This window comes from Papaver somniferum, unplaced genomic scaffold (genome assembly GCF_003573695.1).
Source record: "Papaver somniferum cultivar HN1 unplaced genomic scaffold, ASM357369v1 unplaced-scaffold_131, whole genome shotgun sequence".
Classification (NCBI taxonomy): Eukaryota; Viridiplantae; Streptophyta; class Magnoliopsida; order Ranunculales; family Papaveraceae; genus Papaver; species Papaver somniferum.
This window is the reverse complement of record NW_020622270.1, coordinates 2,649,350-2,675,440: the sequence shown is the minus strand read 5'-3', so window position 1 is coordinate 2,675,440 and position 26,091 is coordinate 2,649,350. Positions and strand designations below refer to the sequence as shown.

General features: G+C 37.9%; 2 protein-coding genes and 1 long non-coding RNA gene across 17 annotated transcripts; all 3 read left to right on the top strand.

The window, feature by feature from the left end:
* Positions 1–1,522: 1,522 nt before the first annotated feature.
* LOC113332523 lies at positions 1,523–7,087 on the top strand. Of its 15 annotated transcripts, none has more exons than XR_003351569.1 (9): positions 1,525–2,062; positions 2,153–2,400; positions 2,475–2,588; positions 2,978–3,270; positions 3,361–3,447; positions 3,880–4,089; positions 4,341–4,508; positions 4,653–4,732; positions 5,051–7,087. It is a non-coding gene; the product is annotated as an uncharacterized LOC113332523 (long non-coding RNA). The 15 variants fall into 15 exon arrangements; XR_003351563.1 differs by having other exon boundaries at positions 1,528–2,062; positions 2,153–2,588; positions 2,978–3,079; positions 3,176–3,270; XR_003351567.1 differs by having other exon boundaries at positions 1,529–2,062; positions 3,176–3,270.
* Positions 7,088–16,315: 9,228 nt separating this feature from the next.
* LOC113332417 (receptor-like protein kinase 2) lies at positions 16,316–18,585 on the top strand. The gene is made up of 3 exons (XM_026578962.1): positions 16,316–16,656; positions 17,362–17,522; positions 17,625–18,585. Exons 1-3 carry the CDS (start codon positions 16,316–16,318, stop codon positions 18,023–18,025), a joined length of 903 nt encoding a protein of 300 aa, XP_026434747.1. The 3' UTR covers positions 18,026–18,585.
* Positions 18,586–19,311: 726 nt separating this feature from the next.
* LOC113332415 (putative glucan endo-1,3-beta-glucosidase GVI) lies at positions 19,312–20,457 on the top strand. The gene is made up of 2 exons (XM_026578961.1): positions 19,312–19,387; positions 19,478–20,457. The coding sequence occupies exons 1-2, from the start codon at positions 19,312–19,314 to the stop codon at positions 20,455–20,457; spliced, it is 1,056 nt and encodes a 351-aa protein (XP_026434746.1).
* The last annotated feature ends 5,634 nt before the right edge of the window (positions 20,458–26,091 follow it).

The following is a 26,091-nucleotide window of genomic DNA, read 5'->3' as shown; positions in this document are numbered from 1 at the left end:
GAGGACAAGGATTCTTTTGAGGGAGAGGCAATGTCACAGAGTGACAGTTAGGGGCTGTCTCTTCTGGGATGCCTTTATTTATTCTATGGGTGTAATTAGTCAATTCTGCTGTTAGCTATTGGGTGATTGTTGTCCACTCGATTTAGTCCACGCGTCTCTCATCAGCTGGGCAGAGTTAGGGTTATTGATTGGCTACTTATTGTGTAAGAGAGGCTTATGTTTTTATTATCTGAAAATTAATAAAACTGAAACCCTTTGGCTGCGTTCTGATGAACACAGATTTGGCTCAATCCTCACGGATTTGAGATTTATCCTTCATTTTTATCACATTTTATCCTTCCTGATTGTTAATTTGTTATGCTATCACAACAACATGCCGAAGATTTCCTAGATTGGGAGGCTAGCATAGAGAATTATTTCGAGTGGAAGCCTATGGATGAAGCTCGAAAGGTGTTTTTTTGTTAAGCTGAAGTTGAAGGGAATGGCACTACAATGGTGGAGAAAGCTAGAGGAACTGCGCTTAAGGCAAGGCAAGGAGAAAATCAGGACGTAGGATTACATGAAACAGAAGTTCGAAGGCAATTTCTTCCACCTGATTATATGGTGACCTTGTACGAGAGGTTTCATAACTTCCGTCAGCGTGACCTCAGTGTTGAGAAGTATACAATAGAGTTCTATAATCTTTCTCTAAGAGTTGGCTTGAATGAAACACCGGAACAACTCGCAACAAGGTATATTATGGGTTTAAACACAACCATTCGTGAAGAGTTTGGTTTCCTTAGAGTTACCAACATAGAAGATGCTTATCAATGTGCTTTGAAGGCAGAGGAAAGGGTGAACCACCGTTCCAAGATCCGGAGCTCTACTAGTCGAATGGGAACCACATCCAGTTGGGGTAAAACTGCAACAAAATCAGCAGGTTGGAATAGTAAGAGCAGAGAAACGAGCAACACATCCACAACAACTGCTCCAACTTCAAGCGGAGTGCACAAGGTCGGTACTCGCTTAGCTGCGACGTGTTTTACCCGTGGAGCAGATGATCATCTGACTTACACTTTCCTTAAAAAGTGATTTAATTTTATTGAAGATGGTAGTGATGAAGAAAAATTTGGGGAACCGAAATATGATGAATCAGAGGGTGAAGAAGAAGGCTTGATGCCTGTAAGAGAAGAAAATCTGGTGGTCCGCAGAATACTTACATTCCGTGGAGTTGAAGACGAGGAGGAGAACTGGCGTCAGAAGAGCATCTTTCGCACACAAATTTCCTGTGGAGGTAAAGTTTGCAAACTGATTTTGGATGGTGGTAGTTGTGAGAACATAGTATCTCCACTAGTGGAAAATGGGGTTTCAACAACCCACATGAACAACCCCCGGTCAACGGTCATTCGACCTTATACGGATCATGACGGTAGCAGAATGAGAAAAAACCGTAGCGGAATAAGAAATAACACGGAAAAATTCTGAGATGACTAAAAGCCGTCTCTGAATTATTACCATTTTAGTCCTAGATTTTTATTATTTGAACAGATAAATACCTCTTTATCTCTCCAGTTTCCAATCTCACTTTCTCTTCCTTCTTTCGGTCTCCATCTCTAATAATCTAAGGAAATGGAGAAATCAGTAACCCTATTTCAACCAACGTAGTAAACCTTCTCTAGATTTTTCTTCTGAAATCCCTCAATTCACTAGCCGATTTGCAGATCTCAAAACTACTGGGAATAAATTCAGCTTTATTATTTCTCTATTATTCTCAAAATCGAAATAAAAAAAATTGGGTATCAAATTAGATGTGATATGTGATTTGGATCTAAGGGGTTCATGATTAGTGTGATGTGTGATTTGAAGCAAGGGTTTTTGTTCCAATTAGACGAAAATGATGTGGTTCGTCTTTTTTTATTTCGATTTGGATCTAAGGGGTTTCTAATTGGGTATTAAATTAGATGCGATTCGTGTTTTTTTTTCTTCTTCACTAAACAGAAAATGAGCTCCCAGATTTATAGATCAGCATCAACAAGAACTCCTAGATCACTTATCTCTTTATCTAAAGGTCATCGCTCTAACTGTGAGTTATATTTATATTTATTTATTTTCTTTTTCCTCTATTTATTTTGGATTTTGGGATGATCAATTTTATTTTCTGAATCTTAATTAGAGGTACAGAAGGCAGTGGTGGATCCTGATATTATTGTCAATGTTGTTCCTAAGGTTGGCGGTGCTAATAGGATGGATTGGTGGAGTTGACAGTGTTACTGGTACGTGGTAGAGGAAGATTATAAAGTACTCAATTCTTAGTTTATCTCAATACCTCTATCAAGGGTTTCTCTTGGTGCAGCCACTAAGTTTTCGTCTTTGTGTGTTGATGTAAGAACAAGGGTATCTCTCGATGAAATCAGGGTCGAGGTACAAAGCAAAGGGTGTTACATATTGGTTTAATGATCTTTCCTTGTCTGATGTCAATTGATTATTGCTTTAAGGTTGTTAAACTAGTTACCAATGGGATTTGATTTATTTGCTTGGTGAACGGACCTCATACAATCAATGGGATTTGATTTATTTGCTTGTTGTGCGAAAAAGCGATCTTGAAATATGTAAGCATCTACTTACCTTTTGTTTGATTAATTTTATGCTAATTGGTTTTTGGTTTAGCTGTGCCCTATAACTGTTTGTTTAATTTGTTCAAAGTGGGTTGTGCTATTAGAAAGCATGTGCAGACAATAGTAGGTTGGTCATGGTATATGTACTTGTGTTTGTATTCGTAAGTTTTAGATTGGTATGTGGGAAGGTTAAGATGTAAGAAATAAAGTCTTGACGATCTTTGGTCTTTGTGGGTCTCTTTGAGTGTCTTAGTTGTACTGGACACAACAAACTTGCCAGACTTTCATTACAATATGCTACACAAAATTTATCAATTCTGAATCTCAGTTATGTGGTTGTTATCTACATTTGACAATGAGCTTTTGCATTTTTGCTTGGGAAGGAGCTTGAACATTTCTATGCCTCTTTGTATGCTGGGATTTACTATGAAATCTCAGGTTGTGTGAATATTTCAGTTATGTCTCACAACCAGGACTTCTCTCAGGTGCAGAAATCATAGCTGTAATCCAGACTCTGGACTATATAACTGTTATGCATGTTAGGCTTGGAAGTAACCATTTCTCTTCCTTCCATATTACAGATAACTGAGATAAGAGATGAAGTCATGAGTGTAGGTCATCATTGACAGATTAGGCATTTTTGTGGGTCTCATGACCACTGTCCAGGCAATGATTGGTTAGTCTAGTTGTCTCCATTGTGATTTATTGAAATTAATTTCAAGGTTTATGGATCTGTATCTTCTATTTACTCAATCACGTGTTTCAGAAAAACAAAATACTTTTGATGGTCCGTCGAGCAAGGACTGGAGAGGTGGAAGGGCTGCTTCATCCAGTATCATTCCTAGCCGCACTGGTAGTACATCCTTAAGTTCTTTTCTTTCCCGCTTTAAGCATTTGGAATTCGAACATCATTAACATTATAGTGCGAGAGAGTATGTTTAACTTAATGCCAATAATACCAATGTCCAGTACTCCTTATACAAATCTAGTATTTTGTTCTAAATTTCTCTATATGCATCCTGCCCTTTGAGCTACTTTCCCTTGGACTACTAGCTCTCAAGGTAATAAAGTTTATTCGTTGTTAATGAGTAATAACATAATCCAGATAACCAATGGGTAACCCAGCTGAATGTTGATCATTTATTTCCAGCATCTTAAAGTCCTCACTGTCTATTTTTTCTTTCGATTTTTTCTATTATACATGGCTCAAAGTAGCTTATGCGGTTAATAAGTCTATTTCGTGGTTATTTTTCTTACTGATGTCTCTTTTTTTTTCCTGCTGCAGTTGAAGGATCTTAGCATGTTGCTTAAGAAGCTTTAGTCTTTAGTCAGTTACATCTTTGATGAATATAATTGTAGATGCCAAGATGGTGGTGCTCTGATGGCTTAGTCATCTACAAGCTCCCCCATTCATTTCAGACATTGAATCAGCCTAATTAAGCCTTTTTCGAACACGAGAGCAAGGGCTTTTGCTCTTGGACTACTAGCTCTCAAGGTAATAAAGTTTATTCGTCGTTAATAAGTAATAACATAATCCAGAAAACAAATGGGTGACCCAGTTGAATGTTGATCATTTATTTCCAGCATCTTAATAGCCATCCATATCTCTGATTCTTTAATATCTGCATTGTATCTCAAGCATAACACTCAAATAGTAACAACTTTAATCTAAAACTTATCTTTTTTCTTGCTTTCAGTGCTGGCTGTATATCCCCTGATTTACTTAATTTCCTATGATTTTTTTAGATGGGAAATTCACTCAACAAGGCTATATTTCGCTAGCATGAAAAAGTTGGATTGGTCAGCTGGGTGTAAAAAACAAAGAAGAGACGTTTGAGAGCAACAACTGTAAATGGTTCAACTCAAGGTGGTTACACAGGCAGATATCTGGAGCGTTGTGTTATCTCAGTTTAGGTAACATTTCGATATTAATATCTATTACGATATTCATATTTGCTTACTTAATTTAGATGTTTTTTGAAATCTGGTGAAACCAACTGTAACAGTTCTGCTAATTTCATGCAATTGCAACATATTTAACTTCCTTTTGTTTTTCAGGAGCATAGTAGTGTAATGGAAAAACAATAGGATTTGGTTCTTAGGGAGTAGACAGCTCTTTGCAGGTGCAATTCAATAAGGTATGCGTATCACTAATGTGACTGATCTGTTAAAGTTTTATTCTCCAATGCATAACATTTATAGAGCCACATAGGATTTGGTTCTTAGGGAGCAGACATCTCTTTGGAGTTGCAGAGAGTTTCTCTGTTTTTATCTCTGTTTTTCTATCACATATGGTGTTAACATTTACAGAGCCAAATAGGATTTGGTTCTTAGGGAGCAGACAACTTAAGGCTGCAATGTCTACAACTCCAGTCTTAGCTCTACCAAACTTCAACAAACAATTTGTGTTGCAAACTGATGCTTGTGATGCTGGTCTTTGGGTTGTTCTGATGCAGGAAGATAAACCACTGGCTTTCTACAGCAAACCACTTGGACCAAGAGCAGCTGCCTTGTCCACTTATGAGAAAGAACTACTCTCTATTGTCCAAGTTGTCACCAAGTGGAGGCAATACTTACAAGGAAATTATTTCATTATACAGACTGACCACCAGAGTATCAAATATTTCCTTAAACAAAAAATCAACACTGAATTACAACAAAAATGGTTAATGAAACTTATGGGTTTTGATTATGAAATCAGATATACAAAGGGGTCTGATAACAAGGTTGCTGATGCTCTTTCCAGACGATCTCATTCTGAAGTTGTTTGTCACACAATCTTTGTTTCTCAGCCAGCTTGCACATAAGAAATTATTGACAGTTATGCTGGTGATCAAAAGGTGCAGCACATCATTGCTCGATTAGCTCTCTCCCCTGCTACACTTCCTCATTACTCCTACATGGAGGGCATCCTCAGGTACAAGTCCAGACTTTACATTGGCTCCAACACTGCTGTTAAAAACAGAATTTTGGCATCCATACATTCCTCTGCTGTGGGTGGCCACTCTGGCATCCAAGCCACTTATATGAGAGCCAAAGCTAACTTCTTCTGGCCAGCCTTGAAGAGAGATGTACTGATGCTTGTCTCTACCTGTGACACTTTCCAAAGGAATAAGCATGAACACACCTTCCCAGCTGGCTTATTGCAGCCCTTACCCATCCATGATCATGCCTGGCAGCACATCTCTATGGACTTTGTCGAAGGGTTATCTATGAGTGAAGGCAAATCTGTCATTTTAGTGGTGGTTGACAGGTTAACCAAGTATGCCCACTTCATTGGGTTACATCATCCTTATACAACATCCTCTGTAGCTAGAGAATTTATCTCTCAGGTCTTCAAGCTCCATGGTCTTCCCTCATCCATTGTACAAAGTGTTCACTAGCCATTTTTGGCAGGACTTATTCAAAGCCATGGGAACTCAGCTCAACCTCAGCACATCCTACCACCCACAGGCTGATGGCCAAACTGAAAGAGTAAACTCTTGCTTGGAAAGCTACCTCAGGTGTATGTGTGGTCATCAACCAAAGAAATAGAATCAATGGTTACCTCTGGTTGATTGGTGGTATAACACCAACTATCACTCCAGTTTAAAAGTAAGTCATTTCACTGCTCTGTATGGCCAAAATTCTCCCCGCTTGGCTTTTCCTTCCACCACTACTACCTCTGTTGCTGCTGTTGAGGAGTATTTAAAACAAAGAGATGTTATTTTGGAGCTACTTAAAGATTCTCTACACAAGTCTCAGGAAAGGATGAGGTTATATGCTGACAAACACCGGGTAGAGAGAAGTTTTGTGGTGGGTGATATAGTCTATCTAAAACTCCAACCTTATAGGCAGGCTTCTGTATCCCTGAGAAGGAATTTGAAATTGGCAGCCAAGTACTATGGACCATTCCATGTTTTACAGAAGATTGGCAGCCAAGTACTAGAATACACCCTGCATTCCATGTATCTCAGCTGAAGAAGCACATAACAGCCAAGCATGCTCCTGCTCCCAGCCTTCCCATCATCAACAACAAGGGTCAGGCCTTGGTCATCCCTGCTGCTGCTCTTGCTTCCAGATCAATTGTACGCAATGGGGTTATTGTGCCACAACTTCTCTTCCATTGGACAAATGCAACTCCAGAAGATGCAATTTGGGAAGACTCTGCTCACATTCACCACCACTTTCCAAAGTTTAATCCTTGAGGACAAGGATTTGGTAATGGGGGAGGTATTTGTCATATACCTGCATATGACAAGACTATAACCTTGGGCTGCCCTTATTAATCATCTGGGTGTAGTTAGAATTATTGAGTGGCTAACAGCTAAGTGACATGTGTCACGCTAGGATTAGTTGATCCCGATCTAGAATGTCCTCCTTCCATTGTTTGTTTTATCTGTGTAAGAACTCGACCATTTTTGGTTATGTGAGGAATGAGTAAAGTGAGGCTGCTACGGCAGAGTTTTAATTGAATTTTTATTTGTTTTTCGATTACAATCCTTGAATCTCGAATCAATCGTACTAGTTCAGCACATAATCATGCAAAAAAACATTACTCACATCCATCTGTTTTACAGGCCAATTATAATGAAGAGCTAACCATAATACCACTCTAACTGTTGTCGATTATACAACTGGATTAAAAGTCTCATTAAAATCAATTCCATCCCGGCTTCTGTTTGATTTTATGCACTCATTTGCAACCTAATAGGTTCATGTGAGGTTCAGGTGCAACATATCTCCAAGTATCATTATCCCTCAAGGTAGTGTATTTTTCTTTCATAGATACTTGCCACTTTGGATTTTCCATTGCTTCCTTAAAGGTCTTTGGCTCAGTTAAAGTAGTCAATAAAGTTGTGTAATGTGAAGAAATGGGATGTTTAACAGACAGATGAGATACATGATCTGGTAAATGTTTGGGTTTTGAAATACCTTTTTGAGACCTAGTGACCATTGTACTAGTAGGAACATCTTCAATAGAAGGTAAAGAAGAAACAATTTCAAGAGAATGCACACAATCTGAAAAGTTGAACAAAGAAGCATAATAGAATTCATTTTCAGAAAAAGCAACATGACGAGAAACATAAAGTTTTTTAGTAATGGGATTGTAGCATCCATATCCCTTATGAAGTGGACTATAACCAATGAAAATGTATTTAATTGACTTGGGTGAAAGTTTATCTGCTCTTGAATTAGCAAGATAGAGGATAACAAACTATACCAAAAGTTTTAAGAAAGAGAAAAATACGGTTTAGTCCAAAAATCAATCCAAAGGTACAATTTAGTCCAGTTCGAGTCAACTAGGTACAGATTAGTCCAAAAATATGGAAAGTACCCTAATAACCCTCATTATTTATTATTTAGTCCAAATATTTGCAATTTAATCCACACTGACTCATGATGATGTCAGCAATTTTGAATAATATAAAAGATAATTAAAAACAATTTATCTTTTGAACCGCTCGTCCAAAATCGACAAACTTTATATATTTGGAAAGCATTTTCCGAGAGATACAAAAAGAGTACCCATATGACTATATAATTTTCATTTCTTAAAATTTTTAATTTACATTAGTGTGTACAATTATGTACACCGCTGCAAAGATCCAAAGAAATCCAGAATCCATGATAGCCAAACTGCACCCTAATCCAAAAAATCCAGAATCCAAGCTCCAGTTGGGTAACATCCAGATTTGCAGAGGTAAGTTTAGCAGATAACCTGCATCGAGGACAAACCAATGAAGATAAGAAATCGCAGCTTGAAAAGAAAGTGATTATCCTTTCACCAAAATTCGCATAAGAAAACAAAGCAAGAAAAGGATCAACATAAAAAGTTACTTAGTTTATGGTCAGAGACACAATCCATATGGGAATTACTACACAAACTTAATATGGCTTCGAAACATCCCAGTACAGTGATTCATTGCACTTTACCAAAAAGGAGATTACTAACATGCACAACAGATCAATCATACTCACACCCGGACCTACTTTTTCATGATAAGTATATTGGTGCATCAATATATTCATCCCTGTGAAACATTTCTAAAACCGATCCTTCATAACCATAAACGAACCTACTTTTTCATTGAAAATACACTGGTGCACCAATGTGTACACCCCTGCAAAACATGCAGAAAAATGATCATTCATAACCACTCACAAACCTACTTTTACATGAGGATTACAGAGGTGCACCAATACTTACACCGCTTCTAAACATGCATAAAGCTAATCATTCACAACCGCACACAAACCTATTTTTTCATGGGAGTTACTTCCCACAGGTGCACCAATATGTACACCGTTGTAAAACAAGGAAAACGTACTTTTTCATATGATTTACACAGGTGCACCAATATGTACACCCCTGTAAAACATTCACAACACCAATCATTCATATTAACAATCAACAAGTGTAAAACTATATACACATAAGCTATCTACATGTGTATAATTATGTACACATTAAGAATCAATATGTTATTTCATTATGCGAAGGTTGTACTTATCAAATTCAATTAAGAAAGCATAAAGCACACAATCATGTTATCAGTTAGGACCAATATTAAGGTAGGAATCATCAAGAACCAAAGTATACAACTAGAACAAATACCTTGCACCGTGTTGCATCATCTTGGGCTGCAAGCATAGCAACATAAGTTGGGAACTCATCTTTATCATCTTTGACCTTCACTACACCTGCAATTCGGATAAATAACAAGGTTGAGAACTTGAGATACTAATAGCGGTATGATTTTTGTTATTTTTTTCTAAATATAGGCAGTTTGCTTCTCAACATTTAGCACGTGGTTCAACCATATGTGTACCCCTCCCTTAGACTAAGAAGGAGATAAGTAATATCTTTTAAACCTGGAAGTTTCAAAATTATTTCAGCATGTGGTTCAACTATATACACATTAATATCAACAGGTGTACATTTATGTAGACATTAACAATAGCAGGTGTACGTTTATGTACACGTTAACAATGTTAACAATAGCAGATGTACATTTATGTACACGCTAACAATAGCAGGTATACATTTATGTGCACATTATCCAAAAAACATCAAATTTCTATAGAAGTATCGCTGATGCATCTCTAATAATTAGTAAAGTCATCCGATGTTAAATGCAACTCCAAGAGAAGAGCAGGGTACGTCGGACCCAAAAAAATGTAAATGTTAAAAAAATTATTGGAATAGACCGAGAAATAGGCTTCATCCTATTGGATAAGCCTAACAACCGACATTTATAATTTCAATATCAGAACAAGTCTACAGAACTAACATTTCTTACAAATTCAATATTAGAACAAGTCGGTCAACATCTACCCATACGAGCCCAAACATTAGACTAAATTTTAAATCAACAGGGTCATATTATTACAAAGAAAGTATCTGAGCAGAAAATTGGCATTTTCCCATTCAGTTCTTCTTTAGAAGGGAACCACCAATTTTGGGATGACTAGCGAACATATAAGTATCATTTTCTTTAAATTTTGTTGTGTTACTGCCAAGTCAAGTATACTCAAACTAGTAAAAATTTTATATTTGACTTTTTATGCGCAACGATACAATGAGTTAATATCATATTAAACTGCATATTAATAGCTAACTCTATCGACAAAGAAGAAAAGAACATGTACCTTGGAATTGGATGAACATGAGTCATCTAACATCGCTTTCTCTATCTCACTTCAAATGGGATTGTCTCCAACTAACTTTATGAAAAACAAAATTTCATAATTAAAATTCATGAATGACAACAAGGGATACACATAGATAACCACATAATAATAAAGTAAGGCAAAATATACGCAGAGGTTAGATCACTAATACACCATATCCAACGATTTGGCTGACACACATCAAGGTCCACATTAGTAGTAACACACCAACGGCCACATTAGTAGTAAAGACCAAATAAATTCCATATTGTGCTCATATTTATCTACAACCACGTATGGAACAGACCAAAAAAGACCGGATAACTAATCAAATCATATCAAACTACTCGTATCAGATTTTTGTTTCATAACAAAAAAAAAATAATTTGGAATTCATATATTAAGCTCACGAAACAATTGGTACAACAGTAGTAGGAGTGCTACTAGGTTTAATTTTCCTCGGCATGAACCTATGCTTTGGTAGTGAATCATTATTATAATGATAAACATAAGAAAAGCCACCATGCCTAGTTACATCCATTCTTCGCATTTCAATCTTATGAAATTCTCAGTAACTTTCACTTGATCGGTATACAAAACAACGGACCTATTGTTGCACTAACCAACGAGCAGTGACTAAAATTTAATTGATATATGTTTCTAATAATTTTCCACCACTACCCATAAATAAATTACAATGTCTATCAAGAACACCACCATTATAAAGTTGAACAACATACTTTTTCTTAGTAAATAAAATTGCAAAGACTATACCCCAAAGCTAACATACTCCAGTTAACTATTTATCATGAGTGCTATTCAGTATCGACAATAGATATACCTATTCATGGAAGAGGCGAAATGCTATTCTAGGATTTAAGTCAGCACGAGTGCGAAGCAACAAAAAATAGTAACTAACAGGGGAAAAAAATTGAATTTCGAGGAAAAATGGATTGAATTTCGACAATTAATTGACGTTTGATTTTAACCAAAAATGAACTTATCATGTGAACAAGACATCGAAATGAGTTTCATTTGAAAATAAAACCAATCAAAATAAAGACGAAATCAAATCTACAAAAAAGATCGAAGAAAATAGCGAAGAAATCTCTGAAATAAACATGATAGAAGATCAAAAACCTTACCAGGAAATCTCTGATGAAGAACAAAACAAAAAATCACATCTTTCTCGTCAAAAACCTGTCCGTCTCTCGTCAAAATTTCAGATCTATAAGTTTTAGACTATTTCTCTCTTTCTGTATAAAATGAAAACACAAATTAGGGTATTTTGGGTAATAACAAAGACCGGATCGGTAATAATTTGGACCAAATCGTACAAAAAGGATTAAATTGTCCCTGTTTTGAGAAATCTGGACTAATATGTACCACGCCTGAGAGGGTTGGACTAATCAGTATAAAGCCCAACATATTTGGGATTAAACGTTAATTTCTACTTTAAGAAAACTATAATCAGGAGGTACACCAAATAAAACTTCTAATGGAGATTTAAAATTTAAAACTTTAGTAGGAGTTCGATTAATGAGATAAGAAGCAGTAGGAAAAGCATCATACCAGAACTCTTTTGGACAAGAAGCATTAAACAACAGGGTATTACCCATTTCAGTAATATTCCTATGTTTACGCTCTGCCAAACCATTTTGTTCTGGCGTTTGAGGACAAGAAATACGAACATTAACCCACTAGATTTCAACAAAACTTGAAAAGGTCCTTTAACAAGTTCTGCAGCACCATCAATTTGAAAAGACACTATTTTTGTCGAAAACTGATTTTCTGTGTGAGTTTTAAAATGCTGAAAGCACTGAGAGGCATCAGACTTCAGTTCCATTGGATATATCCAATGAAACCTGCTAAACTCATCCAACAAATAAAATGTACTACCTATAACCTTTAATAGATGGAACGGTGGGACCCCAGACATCACAATGTATTAAGGCTAATGGCTTTTGTTCATGAGAAGAAGACAATTCAAATGGCAACTTTTTACTCTTGGAAATTTGACAAGGATGACAAAAAGTTGAAGGAAGTGAAGAATTTAAAACAATCCTCTTATCAGAATAAAGTTTTTGAAGAATCTGATTTGATGGATGACCTAGTCGAGCATGCCAAACATGAGGAGATGCAGATAGAGTTGCAGAAAAAGCATATTGTGGAACAAGGATATTAGCAATTGGATACAAATTATTGACTACTTCTCCATGAGCAAGGATAGCATCAGAATATAAATCCTTAATCTCATAACCATATGGATAAAACTTGAAATAGAAAGAATTATCTTTAGTGAACTTTGCTACTGATAGTAAGTTATAGCGCATATCAGGTACCATTAAAACTTTGCTAAGTCTAAAACTATATTCAGGAGTAATAAGAGAAGAATTACCAACTGAAGTAATAAAAATAGACTTACCATTTCCAACTTGTACTTGGTCCTTTCCTTTATAAGATGAAGTTTGCAGCAATTGTTCATCACCAGTCATATGCGCAGTAGCTCCAGAATCAGAAATCCAATGAGTTGTATTAGATGTAGAAGCACCATTATAAGAAGTAGAATGACCATTATAAGAATTGTCTTCATTTAAAGTAGCAAAAGCTTGCTGAGTTGCATTGTTCCGAGGCTCATTTGCAGGATTTGTAAAAGTTGGAGGATGATATAGAAAATAACACCTGCTAGCAAAATGCCTTTTCTTGCGACAAATCTGACAATATACTGTAGAAAAATCTCTTCTGCCACCATTACTCTGACTAGAACTACTACCCTGACTTGCACCATGTGATTGACTATAACCAGTATTTCTTGAATTTGAACCAAAATTAGGTTTGAAATTTCCATTATTTCTTGGTTTACCTCTACCAGTACCATTGTAGTTATTATTACCATTATTTCCATTTTTACCAAAAAGAGCAGTAGGATGATGTGCATCAAAAACAGTACTTGAATCTTGTTGCTGATCAATAAGCCATTGCTCATGATTCAAGAGTCTTGGTTTCAACTCCGCAAAAGTGACAGGAGTTTCCCTATTTTGAGCAGCTACAACAAATGTATCAAGCTCTCTTCCTATCCCATGTAACACATACATTACCAAGTCATAATCACTCACTCTTTCTCCAATTGCTGCCAGAGAATCAGATATATTCTTGATATTATGCAATTAGTTAAACCAAAATTGTTAGATTACCCTTTTTAACATTGTGCAACTGATTCCTAAGCATACTCTTTCTTGGTATGTGTTCAACGTTGATGATCTCCTTCTCGATACATTCCCGTATGAAATGATACCTTTTGTAAATGTGTTTCGTCTTCCCATGAAACACTGGATTTTTAGTGAGTGCAATTGTAGACTTATTATCAATCTTGATGAGAACTTTTTCAGGTTCTCTTCCTTTGATTTCACCCAACAGTTCTTGAAGCCATATTGATTGTTTAGCTGCTTCTGTTGCGTCCATAAACTCAGCTTCACAGGATGAGAGGGCTACAGTGTCTTGCTTCTGTGAACACCATGTAATAGGTGCTTCACCTAGATCAAATATATGACCAATTGTACCTTTTCCATCATCTTGGTCAATATTATGACTGCTGTCACTATACCCAATAATTCCTTTTGATCCTCCTCGACCATACTTCAATCCACAGCTGATTGTTCCTCTTAGATATCTCAATATCTTCTTTATTACATCACCACGAGACTTGCGTGGACTCTACATATAACGGCTTGCTACTCCCACAGAGAAAGCCAAATCTGGTCTTGTGTGTAATAAGTATCTTAGGAATCCAACATTTCTTCTATAACTCGTTGGATCAATCTCAACTTCTTCTTGTGCCTTTGAAACTTTAAGTCCAAACTCCATTGGTATCATCGTTTGAAACTTTAAGATTGATAATAATCTTGATGAGAACTTTTTCAGGTTCTCTTCCTCTTCTTGATTATCATCGTTTATCTGGGGTAGCCCTCGAACCATCTTGTTCTGAGACATAGTTTTTAAGGTTCTGAAACTTATGTGTCCTAACCTTGCGTGCCACTTCCATGTCTGATCTTCCAGTCTCATATTCAGACACAATGGCCTTCCAATCATGAGACTTATCTTGTAGAGTCTATTCTGTGAGCGTGAGACTCTAACTAAAAGTCTTCCACTTGGGTCATGAACTGTTAGATAATCTTGTCGCATTCTAACATCACATCCAACTTCTGTAGCTTGTCCTAAACTTAGAATGTTGCTTTGTAAGTTTGGGATGAAGTAGATGTTTGTGACAAGCTTCTGTTCTCTGGTCTTGCTCTGAAATAGAATTGATCCTTTCCCTTCAAGAGGTCGTGTCTCTTGCCAGTCATGTGGTTGCTGGCTCCGTTATCTATATACCAAACTCCTTCTTCACCTTTCTTTGTTTAGTAGTTATTTGGTATTAGTTTCCCTTCGTTTAAGAATACAACTTCGTGCATGAAAACAGCTGTATCTGCTTCCCTTGTTTCATTCTTGTTTGCTTCTTCCATCTTTTGTATTCTTTCAGGGCATATAGAGGAGAAGTGTCCTGGTTTATCACATCTGTAACAAATAATGTTTGATCTATCCTTCTTTTCTTTCCCTTGGTTTTGATCATTCTGACTTGTTGTTCTATCTTGTGAGTTAAACCTTCCTCCCCTTCCTCGGCCTCTGTTTACTCTACCACCTCTTCCCCGACCTCTTCCTCTTGTCGCAGAGTTTTGTTGGTAAGAGTTTGTGTACAAGAGTTTTCCTTGAGTTTCTCCATTGTTTTCTTCATCAAGGATTCTCTCTTCATATGCTTTCAATCTTCCAATTATATCTTCATAGCTAGTCTTCTTTAAATCTAAGACTTGTTCGAGAGAATCTATGATATGAATATACTTGGATCTTGGTAAACTATTGAGAAACTTCTTTACCAGTTTATCTTCATCAATGGATTGTCCAAGTGACGCAGCTACAAAGCTATCAATAGTATCAGTGTCTTTCATCTTCACTCTTTCAAATTCAGACATTAAGGTTTGCAGACGGGCTACTTTAACTCGATCAGCTCCAAGATTACGTGCCTTTATTGCATCCCAAATTTTCTCTGAAGTTTCATGTTCACCAACTTGTAGAACAAGACATTCTGGTATTGCTTGAAAGAGTAATCCAATGGCAACATTATTTTTGTCTGGGTCCAATGTACCAGGTTCAATTGTCTCCCAAACTTTGTAGATTTTCATCAATACCTTCATTCTCATGGCCCATACTGTGTAGTTTGTGGCGTTGAGGATTGGAACTTATATTGATGGTGGCGTGAACTGTTTTGCACGTATGATGGTGCTCTCGTCTCCCATGACTCGGTGTAGACAAGCTCTGATACCAATTAATGGTAACTGCAAGATCAATCTTAGCTTATATAAAGACAACTCTCTTTATTGATGTTTAGAAAATCTCTCAAAACTAAACACAAGCTCTAATCTTTCTCATATGATCAACCACAACTTTGGTGATCATATATATATAGAACTATGAATTCCTTTTCCTAGTCCTATTACCTTATTACATGTCTTTCCTTTTCTTAGAACTAGATGACTTCTAATTCTCTTAGGATTACATCAATTGCCTTTTCTTATCCTAACCAACTTGTTAGAGACTATCTTAGGCTTAATGTTGAATTAATCCAACAACTCTCTGGTCCGATTCCTCAAGAAATTGGAAAGCTTGTATATTTAACCAACTTAGAATTGTCCACCACCAATTTAACCGGTCCAATCCCTCCTTCTTTATGTAATATCAGCAGCCTAAACAAATTATCCCTTTATGAAAATCAACTTTCTGGAACCATTCCTAATGAAATCGGAAAACTAAGTTCTCTTGTTGATATTCAGTTGTCGATAAGTAATCTCAGTGGTCCAATCCCTTTTTCTTTATGCAATCTTACCAACCTAAAAAATTTGTACCTTGACCAAAATCAACTCTCTGGTGTCATTCCTCGTGATATTGGAAGGCTTAGCTCTCTTATCAGTCTTGCTCTGCATACGAACAATCTCGTAAGTACGATCCCTACTTCTTTATGTAATTCGACAGTTGGAATGTTACCCACATTGCAATCAATCTCTCTATTTCATAATCAACTTACCGGGCCAATACCTAAACAACTTGGAGAATGTTCAAATTTGCTCTACTTGGATTTGAGTAGAAACAGTTTAAATGGAAGCATTCCACTTACCATTGGAAGCTTGATTTCGTTACAAATGCGATCTGATCTCAGTCAAAATGAGTTGAGTGGAGAAATTCCATCAGATTTTGGAAAACTAAACAAACTGGAAATATTAAATTTATCTCATAACAAGCTTTCTGGTTCAATTCCTTTTTCATTTGTTGAAATGGTTAGCTTGAACAGCGTTGATGTTTCGTTTAATCAGTTGAGTGGTCCTATTCCAAACATCAAGGCTTTTGAGAATGCTCCTTTTGATGCATTGAGAAACAACAGTGGTTTGTGTGGTAATCACTCTGGAGGTTTTAAACCATGTGGTTCCTTGGTTATGAACGGAAGGAAAAAAGTGAAACCAAGACTTGTTGTGATAATTTTAGTTTCTTTGTTTGGTTCATTGTTTCTTTTGCTCACATTTCTTGCTATCTTTTTTCGCCTGCGAAAAAGACAAGTAGGTAATATCGAGCAGGCGGATCAACTCACAGCTACAAACACAAGAAGAAACATATTCTCGGTACAGAATTACGATGGGAAACTAGTGTTCGAAGAAATAATTGAGGCAACTGAAAATTTTGACTCCAAATATTGCATTGGTGCGGGAGAATATGGGAGTGTCTACAAAGCAGAATTATCGACTGGTCAGGTTGTTGCTGTGAAGAAGCTTCACTCATCAGATGAAGGCTCTGAAGTAGTTGATCTAAAATCTTTTGAAAGCGAAGTTCCGGCATAAGAACATCGTAAAACTCTTTGGTTTCTGCACTAGTGTAGAGCGACAAATCTCATTTTTTTGGTTTATGAGTTTGTAGAGAGGGGGAGTTTAAAAAATATTTTGTGCGATAGAGAACAAGCGGAAGAGTTCGATTGGACAAAGAGGATAGGATTCATCAGGGGAACAGCTAATGCGCTTGCTTACATGCACCATGATTGCATTCCAGCAATAGTTCATAGGGACATATCTAGCAACAATGTCTTGCTGGATTTCGAATATGAAGCTCGTGTTTCTGATTTTGGAACTGCAAGGATTTTAAAGCCAGATTCATCTAATTGGACATCACTTGCAGGAACATACGGATATGTTGCTCCAGGTACATACGACTGTTATGACAATTTATATACTAAGATTTTGAATGTAAGTAAGTTCCACATCCATTTCTCTTTTCTGCTGTTACTAATGATTGTTTCTACAGAACTTGCCTACACAATGAAGGTAACCGAGAAGTGTGATGTTTATAGCTTTGGAGTGCTCGTCCTAGAAGTGCTACATGGGAGACACCCTTCTGAGATCATCGCCTTACTCTCTCATGCTCTCCTTCCATCGCTGTCATCACCATCTTCAAGTATTCTGGGGGGAAATATAATGTTAAAAGACATCTTGGACCAGTGTGTTGGAGCACCAACGAATGTTGTGAAGAAAGAGATAATGCACTTTATGAAGGTTGGTCTCTCATGCTTACGTGGTGATCCACGTACTCGGCCAACAATGCAACAAGTATCTGCAGAGCTATCACTGCCAGCTGAGAGTAGGCCATCTTTTGGGAAGCCCTTTGAAACCATTACATTGGGAGACCTACTGATGGGGGATTCATAAGAATCAATTATGTGCAACTAAATCAGTAAAGACTAAAGAGTACTAGAATATTGTATAATTGTATTTCGTTCAATCAAAATCTATTTTGTTCTTGTTTCAAATGTTGTTTGAAGGAATTAACTAAAACTGTTTAAGAACTTTTCAAGCAAAGTAGTACTTATTACTAATCACTGCATAAAATGGGTTTGTTGATAGTTAATTAGTAGAGAAGATGTTTTAAAACAGAGTGAAGACAGAGAAAAACAGGGTAGAAATCAGAAATCTTAGTAAAAAACCAGAATTAAGGCCAAGTAGAGCAATCAGGTAGCTTCCAATTCCATGCTTGTGATGAATCCTCTCTGCTGTGAACTAAACTTGCATTAAATTACCTCGTAGACCTCATTTTCTTCGCTATCAATATATTATCGCTGAGTTTAGCGGTTCCTTTCTCCTCATCGTGATACTCTTGTTCCTCGCACATAAAACCCTCCACTGTTAGGAGGCTACTATCGTGTTCCCTCAGTAGAGCTTCCAAGAACAGAACTATTGAAGCCATGGGATTATGTTCTTGCAGGAATAAGCTGCACATGAACTCTCGAGTCTCAACCCATTAATGTAAGTTGTTAGCAGCTTGTTCACACGAAACATATTAAGTGAAGTTTAGTTCATGTAATTCTTGCCGCAATTCATTGTTTGGAAGGTGTTGTTCATCTGAATTTTTGCTCTCTTTTCCAATGAGTCAAATGGAAGTTGAATAACCTTTGACTCCCAACACATAACCATACATATGTATGATTTGAGGAGAAATTCTTACCCAACTACTGAGATCGTAACATGTTAACTCGCAAGTCATGTAATTACCTGAGTCATTGTAAGTATTATTAGGCGCCATGGGCATGTGCCCAAAAGTAATGCACGAGTATAAACATCTTTAGGAAAGGTCTTAGAAAAGAACGAGAAAATCAATTAAGGCAGATATATAGTGTCATAAACGTAGAATTATGTGCTAATAATGTGAAGCTCATCTCTATTTTGTAATTATGTGCTAATAATGTGAAATCAATTAAGGCGGATATATATAGAGAGATATAAAAGTAGAATATCCGTATATATATACTCCATATATATTGGTTAGTATGGAAAATACAAAAAATCCTCCCAAAATGGGAACTTAACAGATTTATATATGTACAAAAAAAATAAAGAATTTTGGAAACCTTAACACTTTTAAATGAAAACCTAATGCCTTGCACATTTCAAAAAACAAAAAGATTCATTTTGGTGGGATACTGCCACTGCTTTCAAACATGAGTTGTATTCTTTCGGTAAAACTTGGATTCTTGGTTTTTGCTTATGCTGTAGCGATCTCCATTGCTTATACAGGCATGTTATTATAAAACTTTTAATCACACTGCACTTATCTTATGTTTTTTCTTTTTTGAATAAGTTACTGATTTTCATTATTGCGTACAGGAGCATATCGTATTGGTGTGAACTATGGGATGGTGAGTGACAATATTCCACCACCAGGCCAAGTCATATCAATGTGCACATCAAGGAATATCCGGAGACTTCGCTTATTTGAACCGAATCCAGCTGCTTTAGCAGCTCTATCATCATCCGGGATCGAAGTTATTCTCGGTACTCGAAATGAAGATCTTCCAAAACTAGCGGTAGACCCATCATATGCAAAAACATGGGTAGAGACGCATGTACTGCCACACATAGATACTACGCTCTTTAAATACATATCGGCAGGCAATGAGGTTATACCTGGTAAGCTTGCAAACTATGTATTACCTGCAATGAAAAATCTGGATGCGGCTCTTAAATCTGTGGGTCGAAAAATCCCAGTAAGTACAACTGTACCTTCGAATGTGTTGGGGATATCATATCCACCTTCTGCTGGGAAATTTTCACCCGTGACGGCTCCTGTAATGGAACCCATCGTAGCATTTTTGGCATCAGAATCATACCCTCTACTTGTCAATGTATACCCATATTTCGCCTATATAGGTAACCCCAAGGACATAAGTTTGGATTATGCATTGTTCAATTCTAAGAAAGTTGTTGTTAGAGATGGTGCACTCGGGTACAAGAATCTCTTTGATGCTATGGTCGATGCAATTTATGCAGCTCTAGAGAAAGCCGGCGGTTCTACTGTTAAAATTGTTGTTTCGGAAACTGGTTGGCCTTCAGCCGGAGGTGATGGATTGGTGGCAACTATCAATAATGCTCAAACGTATAACAGAAATCTTATTTCTCATTTAGCATTGTCACCAGGGACACCGAGACGACCCACACAAGATTTGGAGACATATATATTTGCATTATTTAATGAAGATCTCAAGGCTGTTGGCACTGAGAGGAATTTTGGGCTTTTCTACCCAAACATGACAGAAGTCTACGGCGTTAGCTTAGAGGGCCCTTTTTCTCGGGCGTTCGGCCAATAGGGAAGGAGAGGGAAAAATATGAAACTTATTTTTGATTTGAAATAAAAGTGATTAAATTAGGGTGAGAATTTAATTTATTAATAGGGTATTTTTGTAATTTAATAAACTCGTTATAGCTTTGGAATCCATCTGAAATTATCATGATTCTCTCTCCTATTCTCTCGTTTAATCATCATCATCGCCTTCGCCTTCAAGTACCGCTGGGCAGAACATAAGATTGCAAGACATCTTAGACCCATGCATTAGAGCACCAAAGGATGTTCTAAAACTAGGATTTTCGTGCATATATGGCGATCCAAGTACTCAGCCAACTTGCAAAGCATTGGTAGAGAGCTCTGGGTACGTAATCGCACGGAGGAGGCCATCCTTTAGAAAGCCCTTTGAAACAATCAACTTCCATTTTGTTCTTGTTTCAAATATTTTTCAAAAGAATTAGTTAAAACTATTTAAGAAAAGTTCCAAGCCACCAAAGTAGTGACTATCATTGAGAGATCCATTAATCATTCAGTCATTTACAAGGCGTAAAGCTAAGAATTTGGCTAAAACTTTTAAACGTGCTGTTAGTCATCAGGTCCCTTTCCTCCATATAGCACGAACTATTATGCCATTCGTATAATCAGATCACAATATTGGGTGCATGAGAACAATTATCATGGGCTCATGGGTCTTAAGACAGCATCGACACATTTGTAGTCGAGTCTTAACGTCTATATATGTATGCCTGGATGAAAGTAGGTTATATTGTTGTATAGTGGAGCGTAAAATACTAATCACTGCATATAATGGGTTTGTTAATGATTAATTAATCGAAAGGATGTTCTAAAACAGAGTGAAAAACAAAAGAAAACTGGGTTAAAATAGTGCAAAGTGCAAACCCAGAATTAAGGCCAAATGCAGCAGTCAGGAAGCTTCCATCCCCGTGATGAATCCTCCCTGCTATGAACCAGCAAACTTACATCAACGCTCTTGTTGTTATGCCGGCGGTCATGGTAACATGTAGACATCATTTTCATCTCTACCAACATATTTCTCCTGAGTTTATCGTTTTGTTTCTTTCCGTCATAACAACCTTTTTGCTCCTCCTCCATAAACCCCTCCAGAATCAGCAGCCGACGGTCGTATTGGCTCAGTAGAGCTTCCAAGAACAAAAATATTGAAGCCATGGGATTATGTTTTCAGACGAATAAGCCTCAAATGAACTCTGAAATCCCAATCCATATATGTAATTAAGTTGTTAGCAGCTTGTTCACACGAAACATATTAAATAGTTGAATACTCAAACGAATGATTTTAAAAGTGAAGTTTTTGTTCATGTAATCCTTGCCATAACTCATTGTTTGGAAGGTGTTGTTCATCTGAATTTTTACCCTCTTTTCCAATCAGTCAAACCGAAGGTGAACAACCTTTGTGTATACACATAATTCATAACTCACCACGTGTCTAGGGGATTACACGTGGAGAACACATAATTTGGAACATCCACACACGATGCCACGTATCAACACCCAAAAAACATCTGTCATCAGTATATATTCATCATTGAACTGATCTGATGGATAGGAATCATGGTGCACTGAAAGAACCAGTCCCCGCAAAGCACTGAAGAGCACCCAAGGATTCACTTTACCCCATCTCGAGAAGAATCTAAGATCAACGGCGAGGGTTAGTCTAACTGACGCGGATGTGACGAGAGCTGCAGAAAGCTGTCTGGCGCGTGCAGACAGCCCAACCACTCGCATTAAACACTTTAGACATAGTGTACATGTCAACCAACCTTTGGAGGAAAAAGAGGTGATCCATCGTCACCAATCATAACCGCTGGGGGCATCGGTTGAAGACAAATACACCAGCAGGATCAGCACAAAGAACAAGAAGATAAGGTGGCAGTCGACCTTAGCAGTGGACCCCAAGTGTTATCCCTATAAATACCCCTTCCCACTAAGAGAGAAGGGGTCGACCAGTTTATAATAGAAAAGCATAGGAAAGAGAGAGAAATAGGAAGAGTAAGTATGAGCTCTATTTCCCCTTCTAGCTTCGTATTTCAGACAGAGTCATTCGACTATCTTTGTAACTCTCAAATACATAGTGAAACACCATCCCCCGTGGACGTAGGCCTTAGTGCTGAACCACGTAAATCATTGTCTTATTTACATTCCGTACTTTACTTTCAGTTACTATTATTATTATTCATGATACATGCATCATAACTACATATAATAATCGAATCAATCTCTCCTGACTAGACAATGACGAGTCTGAAGACTCTGAGTCGATGACTCATCGTGTCTTATATCACTTCACATTTGTTTCATCTCTTTTAACGCTTTAATTTATGAATGCGAATATTGTTTGTGAGCACGTGGATGCTATGGTAATTTATGTGTTCACAATCTGGCGCTAGAAACAGGGACTCTGTCCCGGTAAAAGTTTTATCTTATCCTGTGATTTTACTTATTTTTTTGTCTCCCCGTGTTATTCTCTAAATAATAGTGTTCGGACTTAAGCCGACGATTAAAATCTTTCCTTTAAAAGCGGTTTTATTCATAAAATCTTTCTTTCAAAAGCGGTTCTCTTTCCAGCTATACATTTCGCTCAGAGGTTAAACTTACTTTCAATAATCTATTTACTTTCTGCGCTCAAAGTTCGCAGATCTATGCATTTTTAGAACGTTGGATTTATGCTTTCCTTCGAATGTTGCACTCTTCCACGTGTAGCGTAATTAAAACTCATTGATTTACGCTCTCCTTAAAAATGTTTTTCAGATCTACGAATATCTCTACGTATTTAATTACTGGATCTGCCATATCAAACTTTTCTATCCTCATGAATGTTTCTCTAGGCCTGCATTTCTGGATTTTTCATATCTTTCATGGTGCTTAATTTGGACTAATGTTACTAACCAAACCCACGCGGATATCACTTCTTCGATGATGTATTATTTGTGCAGAAGGAAAGATCGAAGATGGAAAAAACGAAGAATGTAGGAAAAGCCAAGGCATCATCGAAAGATGCACCAAGGATAACCCCGGTTATGACACGCAGCAAACAAAAAGGTGAAAAGATTAAACCAGAAGACAATAAACAAGACGGAGCTAAAAGCACGATGCCTATGGATGCCAGCGCTATAGCAGCGGAAGCGCTGAAAGCCGCAGTCGTCAAAGAAGGAGCCTCCAAAGTGACAGCGGCCACCCGCCCAAATGAGCAGCGTGAAGGAATGGAAGAATCAGTGATACATCAACCTCTCTACGGGATGCCGCTCACCAACGAACAGAATCATTCACTCCAAGCCAATCAACCCCACCTGATAGAAAATCAGCCTGCGCAACAACAGGTGGAGCTCCAAGCCCCGCATGTTGATCCGCCAGTCCCGCTGATACAGATCGTTGATGAAGATCACACGGTAGCAGCTGGTGGAAAAGTGCAAGTGGGAACACCGAACCAGGGACAAAACCATTCCGTCCAAATGATGGGATCTAGAAGAGTTAAGTAAGAACAAGACGGTGTATGCAGATGTGGTGGCACTACTAGAACAAGAGAATCAGCAACTCAAAGATAGGATCGCCCACAGCGCAGAGGTAGAAAATCCGCATGACGAGGCTAACTCTATGACGTCGCTATTGAATCAAGACCGAAGGATGGTAGTGGACAATGTCAACAACCCAGAGCCACTAAACCGAAGAGACGCAAGAGGGATCATGGGATGAACGGGCCTGGCGCAACTCTTATTCCAAATTTGTCACCTTGGTCTCTAAACGAAAATATCTTCACGAGCCGCACACAAATTATCACGGGTCCACAAAAGAGCGCCATCGAACCGAAGACGATCGGTAATATAACAATTATGTACAATAACCATTTGGTTCCGCTGTTCCCGCCAACTATCGGCCCGGGAATCCCATTTATTATCCCCATCCTTAATCTTCTGCACCAACTCTTGAATCCGAGAAGCTTTCAGATTCCTCTCATTACAAACCCAAACTAACTCTCTAACATCACCCGCCGAAGATAGGGCAGGGAGACTCAGACAACACCCTAAGAAGACAAAAGAGAGAGACGAAGAAGTGGCAAGAAAAGAAAACGAACCTTTAGAAGACGCGACATCATTACGAGTCTTCTCCAGATCGTTGCGAACAAGGGCAAGTTCAAGACGAAGCTTCTCTTCTTCAGCACCAAGATTCTCTTTCCCTTCAGCCGATTTGACAAATCCAATATCTCCTTATCCTTAGCAGCGATAGTAGCTTCAGCAGCGGTTAATTCCTCTTACCTATGGCGAAGCTTTGCCTCTATCTTGAGTGCCTTCGCCTTGAAGAACTGATACAGGGTATGGTTGCAATACTCGCTCCTCATAATCTATGTTCCAAACAAGAAAATAAAAAAAATCGCTAGTGGAAAGGCATCATATCAACTCAGAAAAAGAAAAATAACGATGAAATACCTCAGTAATACGTTGCTGAGGGAATCCATATTGATACCCATCATCTATTTTCCATCATGTCAGCAACCGAGGTAGGTGGATCAACTAAAAGGATAGTAGAAGTTGCTCCCAAATATCGGTGACATCCTTTTGAGATGAAAGCTGCATCTTCTGCCGAGTGAAGGAATCGGAATCCCTTTCACCAGCAAAGACTGTAGCAGGGTTAGGGACGAACATCAAATGCTTCTTCATCGGACAATCAAGTGTACTATCGTCACCATCGCACAACATGGCCTTATCAAAACTCTCAGAAGCGGTCCTATCATCGGCAGAGGTCCCCATACCATCAGCAGTCTTACCTCCATCAGCAGTCATATTACCAGCAACGATCCCTCCATTAGTAGAAACCCCTTGATCAACGGATTTTTTCTTCTCAGCTTCTTTAGCAGCAAGAGCTCCGGCATCCTCACCATCGAAACTCTTTTCCAGGTCAACATCCTTCTCACCATTAGTCTCACCAAGAATGTCTCACTCATTGTTTGGAGAAAGCAAAGAGAAATCTGAAGTTATCTCCATCGCATCAATATCGATCGATCCACCAGAAGAGTGAATCTTGCCAAAAGAAAATTCCGAAGAAGACCGCGCAGGGATCGTATGATGGAGATCATCAAAAGGAAAACCCCCTTAGCCACCAGCGACAATTTCCTCCTCAATGGATTCGCCACTAGCTTTCTCACCATCTTCATGATTATGAGGATAGGTCTATGTACTCTCCTCATCATCGGTAGCTTTTTCGCCTTCTTCTTCTTCTTCTTCAACGAATTCATCGTTCACAGGGATGGTAACTTCGTCGGGAGTATCTTCCCCTTCTGCAGCAACAGTGGAAGACTGAAGGAGATCAATTTTCTTCTGCCTCTTCGTCTACTAAGCAGGATACTCGCTAAATTATCACGAAGACTATTTTCTTCATACTTCGATTTATTTCAAACTAAGAATAAAATGGGCAAATACATAAGGGACCATACCTTGACAGCGGCATTACCCTTCGAAGGAAGGACAACATCGGAGCTTTCATCTTCATCAACATCATCAACAACATACTCAAAATTCATACCATCGAAGTTTAACCTCCAGGGGAAAAATCACCATAACGAGCTGGAGCACTATCACGAGGTTGACTGCTATTGATAGGACGCCACCCATGCTGCCCAAGCACCCAG